Source organism: Hydra vulgaris, chromosome 08 (assembly GCF_038396675.1).
Source record: "Hydra vulgaris chromosome 08, alternate assembly HydraT2T_AEP".
NCBI lineage: Eukaryota > Metazoa > Cnidaria > Hydrozoa > Anthoathecata > Hydridae > Hydra > Hydra vulgaris.
Window position 1 is genome coordinate 16,325,001 of NC_088927.1, and position 25,000 is coordinate 16,350,000.

Consider the following 25,000-nt stretch of genomic DNA (forward strand, 5'->3'; position numbering starts at 1 on the left):
AACATAAAATTTCATATATATCTATTTTACTGCAACTGTTTCTTCAGGCTCAAAAATTTTTACTTATCAAGTTTTTTTCCATAAGCATCAGTGCTTTAAAGTTCTCCTCCATCTTAATGTTTTCCCACACATACAATTTACAGTTTACAAGTTTTCTGTCGCTTTCTTGCTATTTCACTCTCTCTAATTTCTGTTGATTTCCAATTTAATTAGTGGTTGCTTGCAGCTTTGTTAGGAATCTTGAAAAAAAATAAAAGTATAAATAAATATAATTTTTATGGAGGCCAAAATATTAAAATAAAAGTAATGCTGCAACCTAAGTGCAAATTTTATGCAAATCTAAAAAAGAATTTACTGAGAAATAATAGTTATATACTTAGAAAAAGCTAGTATACCAGAAGACTGGAAACTTCCGGTTTTACTTATCTTATGTTTGAAAAATGATCAATAACTATCATGCCACAAACTTTGATTGCTCAAATAACAAGAATATGAGTCAATGAAAAACCAATCTTTAACAGTATGCCTGTTATTATCCAACAGAACCTCTTATTGCTGAGCAAAATAGCAATCTATCAATATGTCATGTTTTTATTTCAGGGGTTTACTTGCCTTGTATTCAACAGCAACATCTTGAATTTACAGAAGACAACCTTAATGTACTATGACTCTAACCATGGAATTAACTTTCTTTACCATACTCGATACACACTACACCTGTTTTTTTACATATTACTCAACAATAAGAATAAGAAAAATCTGCTGGAACTCACTATTAGTTGCTCATAAAAAGTTGAAAAATCTCTTGTACTAAGTTAATGTTTTTCTGTTACTATCAACTTTATTTACTTTTTACTATATATACAAATATACTTTTATCGAATATACTTTGTACTACTACTATCAAGTCTATCAAAAAAATTATTATGTGCACTTTTTCTACATACTTGATTATTAAAACACTCATCCCGTTTATTTATTTATTTTGAAAAAAAAAAGATCTGAAATTAAGATCTTCCTTCTTTAAGAAAGAAAATTATCTCTTTACTGCGTTAAATTCGCAGATTTACTTAATTGATTACATAAACACATAATAAATATATCTTTAAAATAGAAGATAATTGCGTGATAATCCTCACAATGTTTTTCAAAGTTTTGAGCTATAATAAAATTTCAACTCTCTCATTAGGACTATATTTGTTCAGAAAGCAAAGTGGACCCAGAAATAACTATATTGTTACACATTTGCATTAAAGAAATTTTTTTAAGTTCTCAATTTAAGCATTAATAGCTCAGAGTACTAATGTAATAATCATATAAGGTTCAAACCCTTTGTTTGGATACAAAATTAATTTTTTTAGTCTTGCTAGTTTTTAAAAATACTATAATATAAATACAAAAATTTAAAACAAAACAGTTTAAGCAAAAAAACTTTAAATTGTCAGAAAACTTTTTATTATCAATACTACAATTCTATTTAATTGTAATTTATTCAAATGTATTTTTTTTTGTTACTTGTTTTTTTTTGTTGTTTTTTTTTGTTCAAATATTTCTTTTATAAATTTCCATGCAATATAGTAAAACTATGTTGAACTATGACATTTTAATTTATTTTTGATTTGACACATCTTCAGTAGTTCAAATTCATTATTCAGTAGTTCAAACTCATTAGTTTTAAATACAAAAAAAACAATTTAAGCAAAAAAAACTTAGTTGTCAAAATTTTTTTAAAGTTCTTATATAAATATATAAATATATTATATGATCATTCCATTTACAAATTGTAAGTTCAATTTAAACTACTGGCGTTTACACTTACAGACATTTGTACGTAACGCTATATGAATTGAATTTTTACATTAAATATAAATGACACATTGATATCAATCTTTATAAGTTATATTTTACATATTTACATAAATTTCTTATACTTTTTTTTAAAAAAAGTACTGAGACTCTTTCTTGCCATTAACTCAAGTTTAATGGCTGTCGTGAGTTCTGGGCAAACACCCTAAGTGTTTGCGCAGAAAAATTCAACATCCCTCATTCCTTTTTCCTTTTCATGTTGCAAAAAATGTTCATGAATTATATAAAATTAAAAAACTGATTTTTTTTTTCCAACTAAAGGCAAAATATTTAAATACATATTGACAGATTATGTTGGAGTGAAAGGTGTAGATACCTCAATTTTTTAACATTATGTATGCTATATATAAAACCATGGGTGCCCACAGGATTTTTCAATGTTTTAGGTATGACACATTCAAGCATTGTGCAAATTAAAAAATTGAACATTGTCATGTCTTAATCAAATGAAATTCATTCCATCACAGCATTTTTTTAATTTTTTATTTGAAAAAAAAAAGAACAACCCAAAACGTTTGATCTTACTTAGGGCAGTGAGTTAATAAAATGTTCAACTTTATTATCTTACTTTAAATTTAATTTCATCAACAATATTGCTAATTCATTGGTTTTTCCCATAATTAATATTCTAATTTTCTGCTAAAATAACAACAAACTATGACAAAAACAAATTTATTGGTTTTAAACAAACGTTGTGCCTCAAATAAAGCAATATCAAATGAAAATTCAAAAATGATTATTATATTAAAAGTTATTGAAAAAAAAAATATTGTCAAACAAATTAGTAAAAATGCACTATTTTCTTTTTTAGTTAATAAACTTCTTTTTTTATGCAGTTAAAACTAACATTTATTTTTATATAAAATCTCCAAATATCCAATCTTCTCTCCCCAATTTATTATTTTTAATAATAATTCATTCTAATTCTTGCTAATTTTGTTTTCTTAAAATTTTTCTTAATTTTAATTTTTTTTTAATTTTTAACAATAATGCATAATTTTTAAACAGGATCATTTGGAAGAGCATACATTAGAAATCTTGTTAATGTAGAATGTGGTCAAGATCTAAAAGTGTTGATTACAAATTAAACAAATAGAAATCCAAAACCATAAGGAGTTGGATACTCAAACTTAGATTTTTCTTATTCTAATTTGCCCTATGATAGGGTTATGAATACCGGGATTGTGGATCCCGGGATCCTGGTATTTGGAACAATTTATAGTTGTTGAAATAGTATTGAAAAAGTCAAATACTGTTATTTCGGAATTCCTTATTTCAGCATTTGAAATAATTTCACAATTCAAAAGTTCAACACTTTAATTGATCTTATTAATGGAAACAAAATTTTTGGTTATTTTTATGTGCTGTAATAGTTAAATTAAAATATTATATAAAGTTCTAAACAGTAATTAAAATAATTTCTTTTTAATCAGAGTATGAATTATACATTTTATTATCGTGTTTGAAACTTTTAGAAAATTTGTATTTTACACCGATATAAATATTCAAGATTTCCAAAACAAATGATAAAAATTCGTTGTGGTTTCATTTTGTGAAAGAAAAAGCAGTGTGCTAAATGCAAATTGTGTATAAGAGAATAATAAAAACACATGGAGGTTCTACAAGCGGTCTTCATACCCATTTAAAAACAATTCATAAAATCAATTTATTGAAAAGAGATAAGTAGGTAGCACCATTGTTTTAGATGCTTCAGAATTTGTACAGAAATCAAAACCTTCTATAACTATAAACAAACAAAATTGATAAAGTGGTTGACTCATTACCAGCTATTTTAGCTAGGATGACTGCATGTGATGATTTATCATTCAACATTATCTGCACTTCATATGATACCAGAAAAAGCTTAACAGCCCGAGGCTTTTCTATATCATACCAAAAGAAAATACAGTAGAAATATACAAGACGAAGCAATTAAAAAATTATCAAGCAGAATTGCTATTGAAAACAGGTTTTCTTTAACTTTCAATGAATGGACATTGGTAAGAAATAGATGTTACATAAATAATAATGTTCACTCTGACGAAGAATTTTGGAATCTAGGATTAATTTGTGATTTTAGAACGATTCCAGCAGAAAAATTTGTTGAGCTTGTGAATGCGTTGAGCTTGTGAATGATAGGTTAGATGATTTTAGGCTCCATTATGAATCTGTAGTAACAACATCAGCCAATGTTTCAAATTCAAATACAAATATAATATTCAATGTTAATGATGATAATGATGATAACAGAAATAAGATATCTTTTTAAAAGAAAGTTTAGATGACTTTAAAAAAAAGTTGCAACAGATTACCTGAGAGTGGAATTGACCAAAACAAAAAAGATCTCACACTCTCGATAAAAAAAGAAATGTCATTTTTTCAGAAAAATGGCATAAAAGGCGAATACATAGCTTTATTATATAATTATTTGCTAAGTATTAAACCGACTAGTGCAGAATTAGAGAGAGCTTTTTCAGCTGGCTTAATCACCAGAATTCTGTCAAGGTTAGGAGATAATTTGCTCAACAATCTAAGTTTTTTGAGGTCTTATATCAACAACCAACTGCAGAAAAAAAAGAACCTTAAAATTTTATGTTTTCTTCCCTTTCTTATGACTAACATTTTACTAAATTTAGTTTTCTTATTTTTATTTCTTAAATAAATAAATTTAGTTTTTTTTAACTCAAACCATTTTTTAATTAAATTACTTATTCATTTGTTTTATTATAGGAAAAATGATAAATACCGGTATTAATACCGAAATACTGGTATTGGATTTTTGGTCTGGTATTCCCAACACTACCCTACAACATTAACCCTTAGAGAAAACATTGGATAGTCTGTTAAAACGCAAACCATCTAACATTTATGCAAGTTTTCAGACCACTGAAACCCTCAAACACAAGGTGAAGGTGACTTTTTAGGACTCAAATTTAAATGAAAGATGAATTTAGAGCATATGCGTACACTGAATTTAACTGAAAGACGAAGTTAGGCCGCATATATAGCCCGAATATAAATGAAAGACGAATTTGGGCTTCTAAACTGAGTTTAACTGAAAGCCGAATTTGGATCTTAAAAATACATTTATTTGAAAGATAAATTTTTTAAGAACTTATATAAATTTCATAAAATTTTTTTGTTTTTTGTTTTAAGTGTCCCTAGAAGACCTAACCGTTTTGTCACGGAGTACAACAGAAAAGTATTTAACTAGGAAGTTCAAACCTCCTTCCTTAACGATGATGCGAAATATGCCTAAAGCTTGTTTAGAATCCTAGGTCTCTTACTTCTAAAGCAACCACTCTAACCTCTGTGCCATGGTTCTTGTATAATCATTTTTTATAAACTAAAGTTATTATTTTTTTAGCTTGTAATTAATTATAATTCAAAACATGATAGAAACAAGTAAAGCAAAGTAATTTTTAATTTATTAAAAAAATATACACACATAAAAAATAATTTTTGTTGAAATAAAAAAGTTCAGTAATAATGAGAATTTAAGTTATGGAATCTTTACAACTCTTATTGTTTTTAAAGGAACATGAACAAAAGAACATTAACAATGTTCATTTAAAAACTGTAAATGTCAATTTTATAAAAGAAAGAGATTGTTAAGAATATTAGGTTAAATATTCACCTGTTTTTTACCTTCTGGATTTTTTGAAAGCGATAAATAAGATTTAAAAAGCGATGAATAGACAGATTCAATATTCGAAAATTCTTTTTATCAAAAGCATTTCCAAATATTGACTCGGTATAAAAAATCTTTTTCTAATATGTTTTTTCTTTTTTTTTTTACTGAGTTCATGATCCCAAGGCGGAGTGGGACACTTAAGTTGAGGAAGCTACTTTTTATATTGGTTACAACCCTCTCTCAACTCTTTAAATTCAAAACACTTTTCAACCTTGACAAACAAGGCCGCTGCGCGGAGAAACAGGTTAATATACATAAAACATGTAGTATATTTTATAATTATTATTTTTTATAAATTGAAAAAAAATTAATAGGTTTCGAATTTAAATGAAAGTTAAATGAAATCTTGTAATTGTTACCAAATTTAACTGAAAGCCTAATTTCTATTTCAACTTCAGCACCGAAGTCAAAGTCGAAGTCAACTTTCAGTAAACTTTGTAATCCAAATTTTAACAAGTATTTGCAGGTCCTTATTCAAGTTGATTTAGTTGATGCTAATCAGATCCCACAAAAGGTGTTGTTGATTCAGAGAGCAGGGATGTGGCCATGGTAGTTGGAACCCACTAACGAGTGTGTAATAGCACACCTGCAGAAACAAAATACAGCAGGTTTCTTTACTGAGTTTGAACTACAAAATAATGAGCTATTTGATTTATTTAAATCATACTCTGTTAACATAGGTATAACAGCTGTAACTTCTTGCAAAAGATTGTGAGTATTTACATTTTCTCTCAATTTGTCTTTCCACTTGTGTGTTAAATTTAAACTCTGTCTTATACACAAGTATTTAAACAGTGAGTCTTAAGCAATGTTCAAGAGAGTGGAGGAATGTTCATAATTTTCAATTAAACCACTGTTTTTCCAGTCATAAATTTTTTTCAAATCAAATTAGTCAGGATTTATTGACTAAATAAAATTTTGCAAACAGAACAGTACACAAACTGTGTTAACAATGAATACAATAACCAATATTGAGGAAGTTTTTACCATTTATTTTAAACTAAATAAAAAAAAAAATTTAAAACAGTATCTTGATTTAACTCTTTCGATCCTAGAGTAAGTCCTACATGATTTCTATAATCCTAGATTTAGATACTAAGCTAGATAGATAATAAGTCCTACATGATTCTATCTAAGCTAGATTTATTTTTGCGATCAGTTGCTTTATGATCTAGGCAATAAACTACATGATCAGAATTTAAAACAATTCACAAACTTTAGGTTTTTTACTTCTATTATCCTAAGGATAACAGGAGAGGTTCAATATTTTGAAATCATTCAAAGAAAAAATGTCAGGAAGTAATATAGTTGCTATGAGGAAACTATTATGGCTTCTTTTGTTGATGATAATAATTTTTCAGGTAAAAAGTTTAAAATGTAATAAAATGAATTGCAGATATGGTGCTGCCATACCAAAGTTAGGTATTGAAATGATAAAATTGTTGTATATCAGTAAAAATATTGCTTCTGGAAAATTAATTAAATATAATTTTCCATTAGCAATAAAGTTGCAGAAGATATAGTTTTTTATATTTGTTTTACCTTAAGATTGCAAACTTGCATCTAACAACAATATCTAGTAATTTAATTCTTTTAGAATCAATTTTTTCTGGATTTAATGGTTTTGTACTTTTGGCATCAAATTTCCACACCATCTAGTTTATTATAACACTTTTCTTGAACCGTTAACTTCATCAAAGATGTTTTATAAATAGTGACAGTATTCTCCATTTAAACGCTACTTAAGTAAGGTAAAAACTACCTTAAGATCTTTAGGTAATTAGAAAAATCCTAAAAGAAAATCTTTTTTGTTAGGAGAAAAGATCTGAAGAGGTTAAGACATCACATGCTGTTAGTGGAATAAATTTTTTAAATCATTAAAAACATATTTGAAAAAAAAGCATATTCAAGAAAAGATAATGAAACAAAATAAAGAGAAAAAAGAGAAGAGAAAGAGAAAATACATTTTCTCAGAGATTTTGACTTGATAAAGTAGGAAAATTTAAAAAATTTTTTTAATGGGTTTATTAAAGTTTTCAATTGTTGTGTAATTTTTTCTTAAGCATTAAAGTATGGTTTTAATACCATTTCAAAATAATATTTGACAAGTGAGATTGAGGTGTGTGAGTTTTAGACCCTTAAAAGGCTTTTTGTTTAGCCCATCTAATTCTATAAAGTCTTTTATAATCCTAATTGGTTTTTAATAGTCCTCAAAGGTAAAAGGGCTTGTAAACTGGCTGGGTTACCAGGGCCCATAATTTGCCTTGGGGTCTCAACATTGTGTTTGGAATTAATTATGGTTGGGTTTTAATGCTGGCTCTGACAAAAAAGAAGTTTAAAGTGAAAACAAAAATTTAAGGAAATATAATGTTTATTTGTTGCCCAAATTATTATGATTTTGTAGATAAAATTAGTTACTATTTTGTAGATAATTTTTCATTTTGACCTCATTATTTTTGCTGTTTGGTCAGAAACTATGATATTTGTGATTCAGCAAACTGCATGAAAGTTGCCTTCATTACTTGATTTATTTTTTAAATGTTTTTTAAGCTTTCTAGTTGATTGTTTAGTTGCCTTTCTTCTTCCTTTTTTCCAATTCTAAAATATGCTGTATATTAAATTATTATAATGATAAATTAGGCTTATAAAACTTTCCATATTCACATATCATAAATACATTAAAAGTATAAAGACATCAATAATAATAGAAAAAAAAGTTTCATATATCAGTAATAATATAATAAAAAGATGATCTTAAAGTAATCTTTTTAAAGTAACATTTATTTAAAAAGAAAACGATTTTTATGCTGAAAAGAGCTTTCACTTTTACAAAAAAAAAAAATTTTTAGTTCAATATTATTTTCACTTTTTTAATTAATGTTTGTTCAACTTTATATTTTAGTGTAAATTTTTAATTAGATCAAAAATGGCTGCTGAAAGTGACCTTTTGAATGGCACTGTTGTTTCTTTTTGTCGTGAAAAAGGTCATGGATTTGTAAAACCTGATAATGAAGAGAGAAATGTTTTTTTACATATTTCAGAGTAAGTAAAAAGTTTGTAAATTGATAGTAGTTATTTATGAAGGGTTTTAGAATTTTTTTATGACCAAAAAGGTGGCAAGGTTGAGTTCATTGATACTTATGGACATGACATAGTCATATCTATTTTGCAAAGTCCCGAGTCCGAACCTAGAGTTAAGTTCTTTAAGTCAAGGCACTTTTCAAAAATTAACCTTTTTTTTTTTTTAAATCACAGCCGTAGGTTTTTGGACTGCTTTTTAGAAGTGAATTAAGGTATTGAACTCAGATTCAGTATTTAATTCTTTCTTTTGTTTTTAATAATAATTTTTATTCTATTTGCATTTCGAAAAAAAGAATTGTTGAGTTTTATAAATTAAATGATTACCTTATATAGCTGAGTCAAAAGCTTTATATAATACCTTATATAGCTGATAATATTTATATAATACCTTATATAGCTGAGTATATTTATATAATACCTCATATAGCTAAGTCAAAAAACTTTATAAAAATTAATAAAAACTTTAATGAAAACACATTTTTATTGCAATTTTATTTTAAAGTTTAATTTCTATAATAGAATTAATTTATTTATAGCTAATTATATTTAAATTTTATTATCAACATATTTATTATATACTAGCTTGTAAATTAAAATTTTATGCATTTATCATTCTTAATTCCTAATGCAATAGCTCAAATAAAAACTACAAAAAAAAAAAAACGCTCAAGTGTTATTTAAAATCTATCAACATCTTCCACTCCATCTTCCATTCCAATATATCAGCAGCTTCCACTCCATTTTTGAAAAATATAAACAAATATTATATTAGCAACTTGTTTTTTGATTTTATGGTTTTTCATTTTGAATACAAGTTAAATATTTTAAATTCAATTTAAATGTTTTATATCCTAAAAAATCCGTCAATTTTTTAGGGATAGACACATGGTGCCTATTTCTAATACATAATTTTTTTTAATGGTTTCTTCATTATAGTATTTGAAGACAAGTACAAGTCACGCTTATCTTATGTATTTATTTAATTAAGCGTGTCAAAACTGTTTTAAAATATGGAAATTTTAGCGGGGGAAAACTTTTCTAATGAGTTTTCTTCAGATGGGAATTATCTGGACACCCAATGCGCTTTCTAACACAATAATAGATAAAATAAAATTTTGCTGTATTTGTTTTAGCATTGAGGACGAGTATGTTGTACAAAGTGGAGACCGAGTTGAATTCCGCACAATTCCGATGCCTCCCAAATGTGTTGAAAAAATGGCAGTTGAAGTCAGATTAATTGAATTAGACAAACATAAACCACATCAAAGATGGGACAACAAATCAGACTTTTAGTTTTATCCTAGAAGTTCTTTAATTTGTAGTGATTGAATAGTGTTATGTATTTCAAACAATGGAAATATTTAACTTTTATCTGTGATTGGTTTGTTTAAAAAAAACTGTGATTGGTTTGTTTTATAGCGAAGTATGACATGTAGCTGTAGGACTTTAAGGTTTCAATGTGTGATTTTAAAAAGATCTTAAAAATATAAAAATAAAAAAAAAAAGCTGGTATTATTCACTTTAATTTTAATATGTTTATATTTTTTACTAACTTTTTCATAACTTGTCTCTTATTGTCTTGATATTAACTATATTTTTATACGATCTTAATTTGTTTTTTTTATATTAGTATTATTTTAAATTGCTTTTTTTATTGAGTTTTCTCAACCGAATTTGACGTTAAATATCTAATGGCGATACCCGATTTTTTTTTTAAAAGCATTTGCTCTGGATAGACAATTAAATCAGGAAATAATCTAACATTAATGTAACAGAATTTTTTAAACTTTTCATAATTTGAACTCTCTTATCTCTACTTTTTTATACTGTGTTGATTTTTTATATTATATTGTGTTGATTTTTTAAACAATTTTTAAAAAATCAACACAATATCATATGTAGGTAGCTACTGTTATCTCTGTAAAGTAAATTAATAGATGCTCCAAGTGCTTAGAGCTGCTCTTGGTGTTCAAAAAGTCTTTTTATAATTAAAATTAAAAAAGGTCTAAAGGAGTACCTTTTCTAAATTACTTGAATTACTTTAAAAAAATTACTTGAGTGAAATAAAAAGTTATATAAAGTTAATATAAAAAATATTTATTTTGTTTCCTATTTAGCTGTTTTAGTCTAATCTATCTGTAGCATCTCATCATCTAAATCTATCCGTAGCATCTTATCATCTAAATCTTTCTGTAGCATCTAAATTTATCTGTAGCATCTCAGCTTTGTTGAAACGCTCCTATTCATCTTGCCCATGCTTTTACTTTGTCCTTGAGTCGACTTGCTGTGCTTGAAGTTCTTTTGATGCAGTTCTACCGTCATGGGTAACAAGTTTTTGCATTCGAGTAACTGCATATATTATAAATATATTTAGTTGCAATTAAGTAGTTTTTATTCGTTAGTTTTATGTCTATAAGCAACAAACCAATGGTCTGGAATCTCGCAACAATTTGTTTTGTTTAAAAACCAAACCGTTGTGAAAACCACCAGAGCTATAAACTAGGTAGAGACACAACCATAATTTATATCAGTAACGATTTTAATAGTAGGGATGTCCCGAATAACATTTTTTAATTATCCGACTGGATATTTAAAAATTATCCCGCCAGATAATGTAATTCAAATTCCTAAAATATATAGTTTATTATGACAAAATATTACCGTGATAAACCTTCAAAATGATGAGTTTTGTTTGAAAGCTTTTTAAAATTAATGATAGCTGTGATTTCATAGTAATACGCATTTCATATGGAAAGTAGATGAGCAGGGGATGTAATAAGTCTAGATATAAGTCATTTTGCACAACTCCACTGCATAATCAGGCAAAAAAATTCACTGCAAATTGTATGAAGAGGAAAAAGAAATTATATTGAATCTTCTTCAGCTGTAAAATGAAGATCAAAATGTTTTGAATTAAAAGAAATAAAAATGAGCGATAAACTCATGTATTTATTGCGCATATATAACTTTAGTAGTATTTTAATAATAATAATAACAATAACAAAATTGAATAGAAACCATTAAGATTAGATAATTTGAAAATCTAACATTTCTTGATTTCTTTCAATTTTCAAAGTATATTAACATGAAATATCCGGTATATAAAAAACCGGATAAAGTTATTGTCCGGCCGAATACCAAATAATATTCCTAATCTAATAAACCTAAAATAAATGAAGGTTTTAATAAAATTAGTGTCGATATTGTAAAATCAGTATTTGACGTCATTGAACCTTCTTTATTTCACATTTTCAATCTCTCATTAAAGTCAGGTATTGTTCCTGAAAAGTTAAAAATTGCCCGTATTACACCAATTTTTAAATCTGGAGATAAGTCAAATATTATAAATTACAGGTCTATATCAATATTACCATGTTTCTCAAAATTGCTAGAGAGAATAATGTGTCACAGACTTTATAATCATCTAACTGAGAATGACATGTTGTTTTGCAAACAATTTGGCTTTAAAAATAAGCATTCTACTGAACACGCAGTAGTTGAAATTTCCAATCAAATATCTAACGCCTAAGATAATGACTGTTTTACATTAGGAGTTTTCATTGATCTGTCCAAAGCTTTTGATACCGTAAATCACTATATTCTAATAACAAAACTCAATAACTACGGAGTAAAAAATAAAAACTTACTTTGGTTCAAAGATTATCTGACAAACAGAAAGCAATTTTTATACTATTATCAAACAAATACAATTCCATACTCCATAACTTGCGGGGTTCCTCAGGGATCTATCTTAGGACCCCTTTTATTCCTGTTGTACATAAACGACTTATACATATCAACAAATCTTTTAGACCTAATTTTGTTTGCTGATGACTCTAATCTTTTTTTTTCTCACAGAGATTTTAAATCACTTTTTAAAATAGTTAACGAACAGCTATGTAAAGTTAGTGAGTGGTTTGAAAGTAATAAACTTTCACCAAATGCGGATAAAACAAAATATATACTTTTTCATAAAGTAAGTAAATCTGAAAATATTCCTCTTAAATTACCAGATCTTAAAATTAATAACACTTTTATTAAATGAGAATCATTCATAAATTTTTTAGGAGTAAAATTGGATGAAAATTTACAGCGGTATTCACATATAAATAGTATTGAAAAAAAAATCTCAAAAAATATTGCAATAATGTTTAGGTCTAAACCTTTTCTAAATATATCATCCCTGAATAAATTGTATTTTGCCTTTATCCATAGTTATTTGCCTTATTGTAATATTGTGTGGGGTAGTACTAACCATACAAAGCTAAAGCAACTCTACAACAAACAAAAACATGCTTGCAGAATAGTATTTGGACCCGACAGAAGTGTTCCTTGCGAACCACTTCTACGTGTGCTCGGTGTTTTAAATGTGTATAAACTTAATTTACACCAAGTTTTATTATTTATGTTTAAAACAAAAAACGGATTATCTCCAAAATATTTCAATCTTTTTTTAATAAAATTAACCATAAATACTCAACAAGGTTTTCAGATAACAATTTTATTGCTCCAAAATATAAATTAAAAGTAACTTCCTATTCAATTAAATACCGCGGACCTAATCTGTGGAAAAAGTTTCCAGATATTGTTAACAATAAACAGACTACATTAGAGCAATTTAAGAACGAATCAAAACGATTATTATTATTTATGGATATATTTAACTTTAAATGTTTATTCTAAACTAAAAACAATCGTATAAAAAATAGATTTAATTGTATCAGTGATTAATATAAATTAATACAAAATATTTAAAATAAAAATATATATATATATATAAAATATTACTGATGATGTTAATAATTTATCTAGTGATTATACTAATTATAAAATTTCATTTCTTGTTGTCTTTTATCCTCAATAAATTTTATTTTTTTGACTTTTTTATTTTTTATTAATATATTTGTTAAACATTTTAGCAATTGCTTTCAACATTTCTTCAAAAAAAAAAAAAATAAACCTATTTTTTATTTCTAATTACATTAGTTATTTCGGTTTTCATTTCTATTTGTTATTTTATATATTTTTTTACGTTACGGTAATGTAGAATTTATTGCTATTATTTTTTTTTTAAATGGAGCTCGGCGATAAGGCTGAATACGCCTTCTTCTTGCTCCAGCCAATAGTTTATATAAATGTATTTGCAATGTAAACATTTTTAAACGGCAAAATAAATAATTACAAAAAAATAAAAAAAATCGACCCGGATATCCAGCCAGATAGCTTATCCGGGACACCCCTAGTTAATAGCAGATAATTACAATCTATGTTCACGCGGTTCCAAGCTGTATGGTGAATTTTTGATTGTTGCTAACTGATCTTAGTGGGATAGTAGTAATATAATTTGTTTGTTTTTTTTAAGTTTACATTTGTTGTTGCAGTAAATAAATCACTTTCACAAACACAAACAAGGTTTCTGAAAGAAGATCTTACTGATCCTATCATCAGAACCTTTTACGAGCGTGTGTATATAAACTACATCAAAACATAATCAACAAAATAAAACGTAATTGACAATAACAGTTCTAAAGAAAATTACAATTAAAATAAAATAAAATTACAATTAAAAAACCCGGCTACATCATCCATTAAGATACATAAATTTTTCAGTTTATATTTGAAAATGGGAAAAATAAAATGCATGTCGAAATTGGACAAAACAATTTTATTCCAAAGATACGGTGCACGATATGCAATACAAAACTGATTAAACTTGGTTCGACAAAAGGGCTCATATATAAAGTTATTGTTTCTAAGTATATAAGTTATTGTTTCTAAGTATATATTTATTTATCGGTTTCAAAAAAAAAAGAAGATCTTTGAAGACGGGTAAAGAAATGTCATTTTTCCACATATAAAAAAGCACATAACATTAAAAACATTAGGCTCATAAATATTGAGAACTTTCATTACTTTTTTCTTTTTTTTTTTTTATTTATTTACACTTTTTGCCGATAAAAAAAATTTACAGTCGTAACTTATAAAAAAATAATTACATGACCGGGGCTAGAAGGAGACAAATTTAGTCTTATCATTAAGCCCCAAAAAATGCGTCATTACTAGACAAAATATAGTTTGACAATAAAATATAGTTTCAATGTATATATCTCTGATATATATTATAAAAGAAAATTTAAATATATTGCATATCGTTTAAAATTTATAGTTTTTCAAAAAATAAGATATAACAATTGCTTTGTAAAATAAAAGAAACAAAATTTATTAAAATATTAAATGACAAATATAACATTTAAGAATTGGTTTGAAAAATAAGAAGATATGATTTTATATAAAAACATTTTATTGGTAGAGCATTTTATAGTTTAACTTATTTAATTATATTTATAATACTTTTCATCGCCAATTAAGTAAAAGCAAATAAACAGTATAAAATAAAAGTAAAAGATTAATAAATAACGCAAAAATAAAAAATAAATTTCTCAAAAAGAAGATTATCTTGATAAAAATATATGTACAATTATTGATTAATTATGTATTAATAATCTAAAGTAATGAATTAATTAACTATTGATTATTGATTTCTAATATAAAGAAGTTTTATTAGAAAAAATTTAATTCATTTTCAGTTAACAAAAGTAATTGCTTAAGTTTTGTTTTGAATTGGTTTAGAGAATAATTAGTTTTCATTTCATTATTTAATATTATGTTCCACAACTTTGGTCCTCGGTTTACAATAGACAATTTAGTAGCGGAATAATAAGTTTTGGATTGAATGTAGTTGTATTATGAAAATCTAGTAGGGTATATGTGATTTATTTTTTCAAAAATTGAATAAAATAAGATTGGTAATATATTTTTTATCAAGTTTGAACATGAAAATAAGAACTTGATAGAGGTTTAGTTTATATACATTTAGGATATTGAGTTCATTAAATAGTGTTTGTGTGTGTGAGAAGCGATCTACGTTTGAAATTATCCTTATAGCCTGTTTTTGTTTGCTAAGCAATTTTTTTATTTTCGTCACGTTAGTGCTACACCAAGCAATGTTCGCATAACTTAAGTAGCTATGAATAAAAGAAAAGTAAATGTTTTTTAAACAAGATTGATGCAATAACTGCTTTGCTTTGTACATTATACCTAAATTTTTTGATATTTTATCTTCAACTACACCTATATGTTCCCTCCAGGTTACATTTTCGTCTAGAAACACGCCTAAAAACTTTATTGATTGCTCTCTCTTTATTAATTGATTGTCAATAAAAAGGTCCGGAAGTTCTAAGGGATTATCTGATTTTTTATGTAGGCGATGGAATAAAGTGTATTTTGTTTTAGTAATATTTAAAGATAACTTGTTTGATTTAAACCATTGGGTTAGTTTGTCTAGTTCTTTGTTTAATGTTTGGAATAATATATTGATATCTTTATTGGAATAAAACAAGCGGGTATCATCTGCAAATAAAATTGTATTTAAAATGTTAGAAAATTTATTTAAATCGTTTATATAAACAAGAAATAGAAGTGGTCCTAAAATTGATCCTTGAGATACACAACATGTAATTGTCTCATAATTAGTTTTTCCTTCATCATAAACTATATACTGCTTCCTATTAGTCAAATAACTCTCGAACCAGGACAAGTTAGTATTTTTTATACCATAACTTTTGAGTTTCGATAGAAGGATTTGATGATTGACTGTATCAAAAGCTTTACTTAAATCGATAAAAAGACCAAGGGTATACTTGCCTTCATCAAACAATTTAAATATGTCCTGAAAATGGTGAATGGTTGCATGATCGGTGGAATGGCCAGATTTGAATCCAAATTGTTTATGGTAAAGAATATTATTTACATTTAAAAAAGAATAAAGCCTATTATACATAACTCGCTCTAATATTTTGGAAAAACAATTAAGAATTGAGATTGGACGATAATTTGCAACTTCAGAAGGATCGCCTGATTTTAAAATTGGAATGATTTTTGCAATTTTTAGGTTTTCTGGAAAAACACCATGTTTTAAAGATAAATTAAAAATATGTAATAATGGAATTGTGATGTATTTTATCGATTTAATAACGACATTACTACTTATAGAATCGAAACCTTCACTTTATTTGGGCTTTAACAAAGAGACTGCGTCTAATAATTCATTTTCCGTAAGTTTAGGATTAGACATAACACTAATGTTGTTTGAGGTTACGTAAGACTTAAAGTGTATTTTAGAAGTTGCTATATTTGATGATAAAATAGGACCTATATTTACAAAAAACTGATTAAGTGTTTCGGCCACTAAGGATTTATTTACAAAACAATTGTTATTAACTTTAAGATTTTTCGGAAGTAAATTACCGTATAAACGTTTTTTACCGATTACCTCCTTTATAATTTGCCATGTTTTTTTCGAATCATTTTTGTGTTTAAATAATTGTTCCGAATAGTAATGTTTCTTTGAGCGTTTTAAAACTGATTCATATAGCCGTTTATAGGTTTTGTAATTAGTTTCATTTTTAAGAGTTTTTTTTTAAGAAACTTGTTATATAAACGTTGTTTTTTTTTTGAGGATTTAAGAATGCCCCTCGTGATCCAGGGGTTTAAAAGTGTTTTTGTTTTGATAACTTTAGTAACTTCCGGGAATGCTTTATTATAAAGATTAAGAAATTCAGTTAAAAAGATATCATATGCTTTATCGGCATTTAGATTTAGTTGTAGGGTGTCCCAGTTGACACCAGTAAGAAGTTTATGAAAATTTTTGATGGAAGCGTCGTTTACTAACCGTGTTGTAATTAATTTTTTTCTATCACTAAGAGCATCATAGTCGATGCATTTTTGCGATAGAATAAAAATAGGGAAGTGATTAGAAATGTCAGATTTAAATATACCTGTCCTTATTTTAATATTTACGAAATCATTTGTAATAATTTGATCTAAAGATGTTGCACTTTCTCAAGTTACTCGCGTTGGTTTATTGATTAGGGGAATATAACTATTTTGAAAAATTGTGTTAAAGAAGTTCTTAATGTTTTTATTTTTGTCGTATTCTAATATATTAAGATTAATGTCACCAACAATATAAACCGATTTATGTAAAGATGATTTTTTATTAATTATACTTTTAATGTGATTTTCAAATGCCTTAATACTTCCTGAGGGCGGTCTATATAAAGCATGGATGACGATATTTCTTGAAGTTTTATTAATAATTTCAACACATAAAGATTCATAATCATTAGTGGTTGAACTTAACTGTGGTTTTCTTTTGAATAAAATTGAATTTTTTATGTATATACACAAACCTCCACCTTCCTTATTTGATGCTCTAACTTGATGAATTACTTTATAATTAGGTAATTGAAAATTGGAATTGTTTTCAATGCTTACATCGTTACACCATGTCTCGCTGAGACAAATTACCTGAAATCTAATGTCAATTTTATGTAAAAATTGTTTCAATGACTCAAAATTTTTTTGAAATGATGGCCTATGATGGCACACTTGTGCCTTTTTTTTACAATAAGAATAACTTCTAAAAAAAATAAAACTGATGAAAACTCCCAGGGTAATTATTGTTCTAGATGTAATAAGGAATGTATCCATATCAAAACTTTTATTATTGGTCTTCAGGATACTGAATAATGAAGTTTCAAAGTTAAGTATGCCATCATAGGCGCCTTCAATAATTCAATAATTTCAAAGTTAAGTATGCCATCATAGGCGCCTATATAATAATTTAAACACGCTGTAGCAAAAAAACACGCCTGTTTGCTTCGATAGCTATTGCTACGTAATCACTAGATAATCGATGTCGAATCTCTGTTATCGTCTGGTATTGATACAATGCTTTACGGTATAATACGATACATAATCGAGATCACACGATGCTGACATTTAAGGTATCGGCATCGTTTTGGGATCGATGGCATCATTTGGTGTCGCATCTCAGTTCGTTACGAGAGTTAGCATTTTATTTTTATAAGCGATTAATAATTTGAAGTAGTAAACTTATATAATAACTGAGAGTTATATAATTGACTAATACAGTATAATAGACATTCTCAAGTTTGGGTGGTATCGCGTATGACATCATACTTAACATTTAATAATTCAAATATTATCGATATTTAGGAACTGATAGATGCTTTCATAAACCCAGCTCACTCACTACCAGGCTTTATTAATCAACCGTTTTCGGTACCTTGTTGAAAGATGCCCTAAAATACCTTCCCCCAAAACCACAAGATGGAACAGGCATTGTGATATTCTGCGCGCTATGCTTTGACTAAAGATCCCACTCATTTACTTACGCGATACTCGTGGCAATGATTGGAAGAACACGATATCTTCAGTTATACAGCTTCTACTTTTTGAAGTTGTTATACTGTACTAACATCAGTTAAAGAATTATCAGTTTATTTATCGCCAGACACAAAGATCCGAAATGACAAATCACTATTGAAAGTGACCGTACTTATCAAGTTTTTCAAGAAAGAAAAAAGCATTTACCTTACTTATGAAAGAAACCAATCAGTAGAGAAATTCTTAAAGAATTTATAATCACAACTATCGCCCGATTTTGGTTCTTTCAACTTTTTCAAAATTATTGAAAAGACTAATATATAATAGAATATTTATATATTTTGACCAAAATAATATACTATATTCCAAACAGTTTGTCTTTAAAAAAAATACTTCAACTGAACACGCAGGTATTCAATTTGCAAGGGAAATCTCAGAATCTTTCGAAAAAAAGCAATATACCCTAGAAGTCTATTTTATGGTCAACGGTATCGAAGGTTTTCGATACCGTTGACCATAAAATATTGCTTAAAAAGCTCGAACACTATGGAATAAATAACAATAAGCTAAAATGGTTTCATAGTTACTTATCAAATAGAAAGCAATTTGTTACCTATATTGATGGCCTTTAAAGTGATTATATTAAAATAACCTGTGGTGTTCCACAAGGCTCTATTCTAGGTCCTCTTATGTTTTTAATTTATATTAATGATTTAAGCAAAGCAGCTATTCTTTGGAGTATTATATTTGCTGATGATACAAATTTGTTTTTATCAAACAGAAATATTAATGAGCTGTTTTCTGATATGAACAAAGAACTTAAATGCTTATCTGAGTGGTTAAAATGTAACAAATTACTAGTTTTCTTGGCATTTAACTTGATGAGAATGTTACATGGAAACCACATATTGACTACATTTGTACAAGTTTCTAAAAATATAGGAGTCCTCTGTAAGTCAAGAAATTGTTTAAACAAAACCATTTTAATCCAACTCTATTACTCATTTATACATAGTTATATTACCTATGCAAATATTGCTTTGGGAAGTACAAGCAAAAAAAATTGCGTACTCTTTATCATCGTCAGAAACACGCAATAAACTTAGTTTGTTTTGAAAATCGACTTCAAAACATTCAAAGTTTTTATTTAAAAATATAAAAGTACTTAATATTTATGAAGTGAATGTATATAAAATATTATGTTTTATGTTTCAATGTAAAATCAATCCGTCATTACACATTTTTAAAGATTTTATTACCTAAAAAACAAAAAATAAGTATTCACTACGAAATGATAACTCACTCTTTGAACTCACTCTTTTGTCGAACAAAATTCAATCAGTTCTGTATAGCTTATCGTGCACCTAAACTCTGGAACAAAATTGTTTTATCTAATTTTGATTTATCAATTACCTTCCGAGTCTTTGAAAAGAACTTTTAAAAATTCATTCTTTTTAACGACAATGTTTTGAAATACTTTAAAAAATAAGAAATTTGGATAAACACGCTCTTTTGTTTTTGTATTTTGTCATTTTTATTTGTTTATTTTATTAACGGATTAAGTTAAATTTTATTATCACGTTTTATGATTCTGGCGACAAAATCATTAGATCTTCTATCAGATACCAAGTTTTTAGTTAAATTAGTCTATATATATATATATATATATATATATATATATATATATATATATATATATATATATATATATATATATATATATATATATATATATACATATATATCACAGATTTTATTGTATTACGAAAGCATATATCTCGGATTTTGTTGTACTACGAGAACATATGTCATGGATTTTATTGTATTACGAAAGTATATATCTCGGTTTTTATTGTACTACGAGAGCAAATATCACTGACTTTATTGTATTACGAAAGCATATATCTCGGATTTTATTGTATTACGAGAGCATATATCACGGATTTTTATTGTTTTACGACTGATTTAATGTAAAACTGAAAAAAAAAAAACAAAAAAACAAAAACAAACTAAATAAGAGATTCCCAGACAAAGACTGTAAACATCCGCATTTACTTTTTGGGCATTACTTCTATCCATTTTTTCGTTGACATCTTTTTGATGTTGATAATGAAAATATCCAAAAACTTATTGAAAACAAACCCTCAACCAAAGATTACTTGGAAAAATTTATTTTGATATAGAATAGGATATAGGATATATAGAATAGGGGCAAGAATAGTTTCTATCCTTATGTCACTCTCCAGCAACAACTCCGATAATGGTAACGCACTATTGAGACACGTAATTTTTTTTAGGGTACCGTAAACTTTGAATAGCGGAATAACTTTGAACATAAATCTTTTTTTTTTCTGGCTGTAATTATGACAATTATTTATATGAAACTGTTCGAACCTGAAACATAAAAATATCAAAAATAGTTTATATTTTCATTATTTAAAGTTTCACTTTGTTTATTGGTTGAAATTGTTCCTTTAAAAATCATTTTCGAAAATTTTTCGTAAAAAGTTGAGCCAGAATACTTTGTACACTGCCTCAGCTCGTGTAGCAGCTTGTTGTCTGAGTTTAATATTTTTTGTTTATAAAATTATTAGGTAAGTAAAAACTAAATGAGTTCCTAAGCCTGCTATACTTAATGACCATGGGTATAGGATAGCATATTTTGTTGTATACATTTTATTATTGTTTATAAAATTATTAGGTAAGTAAAAACTAAATGAATTCCTAAGCCTGCTATACTTAATGACCATGGGTATAGGATAGCATATTTTGTTGTATATATTTTATTATTGTTTATAAAATTATTAGGTAAGTAAAAACTAAATGAATTCCTAAGCCTGCTATACTTAAGGTGGTACATCTCTAAATAATTTTCATATTTTCGATTTTTCACAAACATACTTTTTAAATAGTTTAAATATCAAAGAATTCAAAAAAAAGATTTATTTTTGTAAAAAAAAGTTATAAATACCTAAAATGACACTTTATTTTAAGGCAGTAAAATTTCAGCGCCTAGCAACGCTTATAGCAACCATGTAAGACTCTTAGATAGGTGAATTACTCTTAGATTAGGTGAATATTTTCTAGATAAGGACACAGTGGATGTTTATACAAACTGCTATCCACTTTGTTTTTGCTCTAAAATCCATAACTTTAAACATTTTTAAACATAGTAGAGCGGAAAGCATTTTAATGATCAAGATAGGTGTGTGTTTTTTTTTGGTGGATTTTTCTAAGCATTTATTGATATTACGACTTTAATATGGGATCATCTTATAGAAGAAAAAAGTCGAGAGCAAAGAGACGTCCAGTTAACTTAATTACAGTACAAACTTCTAGTGAAAGCAAATATACAGATATAGATAAAGTCACAACATCCACTTCTCAAAACAAATCAGCTTCTGCGAAAAATTTTAAATGGACTCTAGCTTTCCATAATACAATTAAAAATGACTCTGAATGCTATGTTTTTATGAATACTGATATACTTAGAGATATTATCGATTTTATTGGGACTTGTCCATGTTGTCAATGCAAAAAATTACAAATAAAGCATGACATTTCTGCAAAGAAAAGATTAGCTCATATGTTTTTTATTTACTGTCGATACCCAAACACTGTCCAAAAAACTGAAAAGGTTGCAAATACTGGGAGTTAAAAAAAGAATCATCTGCCTATAATATATGGCATGCTTCATATAAATGTAGCATTAACCATAAAGGAAGTGCTGGAGTAATGGAGTCAGCTGGTGCCCTTTTAATGTTTAAACGTTCTGTCCGAATAAACAGTTTACAATATACAAAATACAGAGGTGATGGTGGTAGTAAATAATTTAAAGATATATTTGATGCAGACCCATATCCCGGATATAAAATTGTAAAAATTAAATGTGTTGGGCACGTTTAGAAAAGGGTTGGATTACGATTAAGAGCTTTGAAAATTAGTTACAAGGGCAAACTATTAAATGATGGTAAGCGACTGACTGGCAAGGGAAGAATGACTGATAAAGTTATTAATACGCTTCAGAATTATTATGGCATGGCCATACGTCAAAACAAAGGTGATATATATGGCATGAAAAAAAGTATTGCTGCACTCATACATCATTGTTCAGCAAACAAGGATCCTGAAGACCGTCATAAATTTTGCCCTCGAACTATTGAATCCTGGTGTAAGTACCAATTGGATAAGCTAAATAATACTTCAAAAATACAAGGACAGTATATCTCTACCAAAGGCTATAAGTGATATAATCACATTGGAATGATCTTGGCTCAGACAACCTTTTAAAAAGATGTTTAGATGGGGAGACTCAAAATGTTAATGAGGCATTGAACAATATTATATGGACGCGTGCTCCAAAAACTGTTTATGTTGGTAGAAGTATAATTGAGATTGCTGTAGCATCAGCAGTTTTATTATTTAACAATGGATCAAATGGTATTTTGGAAGTTTTAAAAAATTTGAAAATTCAAACTAATAAATTTTAATTACAAAGTTTAACTGAAAAAGACAAATTGCGTATTTATCAAGTAAACAAAAAGTCAACCGATTCAGGAAAAAAGCAACAAAAAAGTTAAGAGCCAATAGAAGAGGTTTTGATGATAAGAATAATGAAGAAGAGGGTGAAATTTATGGGAAAAAAGAATTTTGAATCATTTTTATATGCTTTTAGTATTATATTTTTAGTTATTTTTCTTTATTTACTGTTTTTACAAATTATCTTTTTTAATTTTCTGTCGAAGATTGTAAATTATGTATTCTACCAATTGTTTTGAAATTTGGCACAGTTTTTCCTAAGATGATTGTTTACGTTCTGACAATTTTGAAAATTAAAAAAAAAATTATTATATGAGTTATTTTGAAAAAGAACCCCCTTTTTTCTATATAATTGAAAATAAAAAATGTCTTGAAGCATTATGGGTAAAATATTTATGATATGAAATTTTTGAAATTGCTAGAACGTGCAACTCAATTTCAACATTTCATGTAACAATTTTGAGCTTTTAAATGTTATTTGTTCAAAAGTTATTTTTGACAGAAGAATAATTAGCCCTTTTTTACCAAAAAAGGGCTAATTATGCAAATAACTTATTTTGTTATTATTTTTTTAAAAAAAAAAAAACTGTTTTTCTTTTTCAATACTACACCAGAAAAATAAAACTTTATATAAAAATAAAACTTTAAATCAGTTTATTGAAATTCATTTATTTAGAGATTTAACGACCATGGGTATAGGATAGCATATTTTGTTGTATACATTTTTTTGCATATGGCATTTTGCATATGCAACTTTGAATAACATTCAAAGTAACCGCATAAAATGTCTTATAATAATAAAACTTTTGTATAAATTAGTTATATACATATAATTTAGTATACAGTATAATATATAGTTTAAAAATAGATATTTTGTGTATATTTAAGTAATAGTACACACACACACACACACACACACACACACACACACACACACACACACACACACACACACACACACACACACATATACAGGGATGCTTTCCCAAAATTTATCAACCGGTTCGCAGTGATATTTTCTTACAAATTTTTTTATTTTTTTAATATTAATATTTCCATCAAAATATTATGGTTGTCAGAGTGGCAGACTAAGTCAAGAATATTTAACTATCGTTCATATTCTTTGCAACAATAATGTAATAGGATAAAAGAGAATAAAAAAATAATTCAATGAGGTGAAAATCACTTTTATTTTATTCATTCATTTCAAGAGATACAAAATTTACATAAAAAGAAACTGAACATAACAAAAAATTGTGAAATTTCATATATTAGTAAATATTATTGTTATAAAGTAATTATATTATTTAAAATATTTCCAAATAGCTAATTGATTTTCAGTATATTCGCTCGGTTTAGATTTTTTAACCCTTGTATCATCTGCCGAGTTATGGTTCCTCAACCAAGTTTTTACATAGGGAACTGCGTTCCGATTTTCCAATGGACGACCAACTAAGTTTAATGTCATCAAATTTGATACTGTCTGCACTGTTAATCTGGCTCTTATATCAGTAATTATGATGTTTATCAATGAAAATCCTCGTTCTGCTTCAGCACTGCTAACGGCAA

General features: G+C 26.8%; 1 protein-coding gene across 1 annotated transcript in view; it reads left to right on the top strand.

Moving 5' to 3' along the window:
* LOC100206329 (cold shock domain-containing protein C2) overlaps window positions 1–10,019 on the top strand; it is an 11,475-nt gene extending 1,456 nt beyond the window's left edge. Inside the window, exons 2-3 of the mRNA XM_065803182.1 lie at window positions 8,480–8,602; window positions 9,775–10,019. Coding sequence (XP_065659254.1) covers window positions 8,480–8,602; window positions 9,775–9,934 — 283 coding nt within the window. The 3' untranslated portion in view covers window positions 9,935–10,019. The remainder of the gene's footprint in view (window positions 1–8,479; window positions 8,603–9,774) is intronic.
* Window positions 10,020–25,000: the final 14,981 nt, after the last annotated feature.